The sequence below is a fragment of the Cicer arietinum genome, chromosome 1 (genome assembly GCF_000331145.2).
Source record: "Cicer arietinum cultivar CDC Frontier isolate Library 1 chromosome 1, Cicar.CDCFrontier_v2.0, whole genome shotgun sequence".
NCBI lineage: Eukaryota > Viridiplantae > Streptophyta > Magnoliopsida > Fabales > Fabaceae > Cicer > Cicer arietinum.
In genome coordinates, this window is record NC_021160.2 from 29,094,975 (window position 1) to 29,098,040 (window position 3,066).

Below are 3,066 nucleotides of genomic sequence, written 5' to 3' on the forward strand. Positions count from 1 at the left end.
AGAAGTGCAATGTCTAACCAGGTTGCTCACCCTTTAATTCGTCTTTGTTCCTTTTTTTGATGTTTATGTCAGAAGGTGATTGAGGTGGCTGATTTGGACATTTTGCAAACTGAGATTGTAGAAACACTTTGCCAATTGGAGACAATTTTCCCCCCGAGTTTCTTTGATATAATGGTTCATTTGCCAATACATTTGGTGAATGAGGTAAGATTGGGAGGGCCTGTTCAATTTCGGTGGATGTACTTTACAGAAAGATATTTAGGAAAGATGAAGAGTTATGTTTGTAATAAAAGTCGTCCTAAGGGTTCTATTGCTGAGGGTTACTTGGTTGAAGAGTGCTTGACGTTTTGCTCGCGATACTTGCATAGTGGTGTGGAGACAAGGTTTAGTAGAATGACAAGGAATAGTGATGCATATGATCTTGGTCATCCTATTGGGGGAAAGAAAAAAGGTGAAGGAATTTATTTGGATTGCTAGTCTAGGAGTCAGTCACATCGTTACATTTTATTCAATTGTGACGATGTCCAATGTTTTATAAGGTAAATAAATATACTTGTATTTGTAGGTTTTTAACGCATTAAAGAATTGTTTTACAATACTATAACAATGTACTTTTATTTGTAGTGAGCATGAAAATGAAGATGTAAATGTGAATAAAAGAAAAAGGTGGAGCAAAGCAAAAAGTCAAGGGTTAGATTTTGTCGAATGGTTTAAGAAGCGTGCCTTGTTAAGTGATGTATCTGACAAACTTAAGAAGCTATCAAGAGGACCAAATAAAATTGCAAGACATTTTTCTAGCTATTTAATTAATGGATACAGGTTTCATACAAAACAGCGTGATGCTAGACGTAAAACACAAAATATCGGTGTGACACTAATGGCGGTAACTGAAAGTTTTGCAAGTACCAAAGATGAAAATCCAATAATACAATCAATAACTTTCTATGGATCAATTACTGAAATAGTTGAGGTTGATTATTATGGTATGTTGAAGTTTGTGTTATTTAGATGTGATTGGTTTGAAGTTGAAGAAGACAAGTATGGCTTGACTTGTGTTTACTTTAACAAGAGATGTTACATGGACCATCCTTTTGTATTGGCATCTCAAGTCCACCAATGCTTATACATTCAAGATCCTTTTAATCCAAATAGACATTATGTTATGAAGTCTATTCCTAGGGAATTTTTTAACTTGAACAAACAATCAAATTCAAATGGCCAACAACCATATCAATGTGATCCGTTTGACAATCCAGTTAATCTAGCTGCAAGTGACGAGACTTGTGAAGTTGAATTTGTTAGGAATGATATTCCACCAACAATTATTGTTAATTCTTTATGTGGGTCGGATGAAAAAGAATCTGATGACGATTCTAGTTTTGATGAGACTCTTTTGGACTAGTTTATTATTCATCAATTTTTATTTACTTATAATGAATGTTTCCTTGGACTGCTTGTGACAGTTATTTGAACTTCTATTTATTTACTTATAATGAATGTCTTTTGAAACTTCCTATTGTCCTTGTTACAATTATTTGGACTGTTATATTTATGATTGTTTGTTACTTATGTGGACTACTTGTTAAGATCTGGACTGCTGTTTGTAGGACTGCTTGTTACTTATTTGGACTGTTGTTTTTAACACTGCTGCTATATTTAGGACTGCTGGTTACTTTCAGGACTGCTGTTTTTTAGGACTGTTGTTTCTTAGTTACTTATTTATGACTGATTTTTACTTATTCGGACTGCTTGTTATTTGGTCTGCTTGTTACTTATTTAGACTGTTGTTTTTAACACTGCTGCTATATTTAGGACTGCTTATTATTTAGGATTGCTTGTTATTCGTATTGCTGTTTTTAAGATTGCTGCTATATTTAGGACTGCTGCTATATTTAGGACTGCTGGTTACTTTTAGGACTGCTGTTTTTTAGGACTGCTATTTCTTAGTTACTTATTTATGACTGATTTTTACTTATTTTGACTGCTTGTTATTTGGACTGCTTTTACTTTTAGGACTGACGTATTTTACGACTGTTGTTACTACTTGGACTGCTATTTTTAGGACTGTTTGTTACTCATTTTGGACTTTGAATAATAATTCTCGATGTTATTTCTTCTATTTGATTGCAGGAAAATGAACAAAGAGAATGGTTTTCGGCTTGATATTCAAGCTAAGTCTAGCAATGACTTAATGCGGCAATATAGAGTCAATTTAGAAAATGCTCTATAAAAGAAAGCAATCAAAAGCTAGACCAATCGAAGCAATCATTGTAAGCTGGGAATTCAATTCAAACACAACATAAAAAGCCAAACCAAAAGGTAGTTGCAGTCCAACCAATTCTTGAACCATCTAAGAAAATTGTTGACAAGAACAAAGGGGTTGGTCACAATAATAATATAAAGAGACAACTTTGGTCTACAAAGGCTCCTTATCGTCAAGAATTAATAGAATCCCAAGTCTCTAAGAAAACGGATGAGCAAAACAAAACGCTTTCTCAAAATAATAATCTTCAGAAGCAACAAAAGTCAACAATGGCTACTCAAGGTTCAATAGAATCAAAAGTCTCTAAGAAAATTGAAGATAAAAAATAAAGGATTCCATCAAAACAATAACCCTAAGAGGCATGTTAGCTCTACCATGGGAAATCAAGTTCAAGGATCAATGGTACATCAACAAGCCTATAAGAAGAAAAAAACTATTCCAAAATGTCCAGCTATGTCACTTACCAAGTATCTCAATAAGAATAAGGAACAACATGGAGTAGAGGATTCAGGAGATGAAGATATAGAAGAAAATGAAATGGAGGAGGGTATCAACTATGAAAGTGAGGAAAGTGAGGGAACCAATGGTATATATGTTTTTGTTGATTACATATTGGATATAAAAATTTGCAATTTATTTTTTACTTTTTTAATTACTATTATGTGGTTTATTGTCAGGATTAATAAAAAAACGAGGAAAGACTATATGTCGGAAAATTCATTCACGAGAATTCAAAGATAGACAAGAGATCATCTTGAATGAAGAAGGACAACCGATTGGGCCTGATGAAAAGACAGTTTCTG

General features: G+C 33.4%; 1 protein-coding gene across 1 annotated transcript in view; it reads left to right on the top strand.

Moving 5' to 3' along the window:
- Positions 1 to 1,402, top strand: part of LOC140918788 (uncharacterized) — a 3,472-nt gene extending 2,070 nt beyond the window's left edge. Inside the window, exons 4-5 of the mRNA XM_073363584.1 lie at positions 73 to 383; positions 625 to 1,402. Of these exons, the coding sequence (XP_073219685.1) occupies positions 73 to 383; positions 625 to 1,402 (1,089 nt within the window). The remainder of the gene's footprint in view (positions 1 to 72; positions 384 to 624) is intronic.
- Positions 1,403 to 3,066: the final 1,664 nt, after the last annotated feature.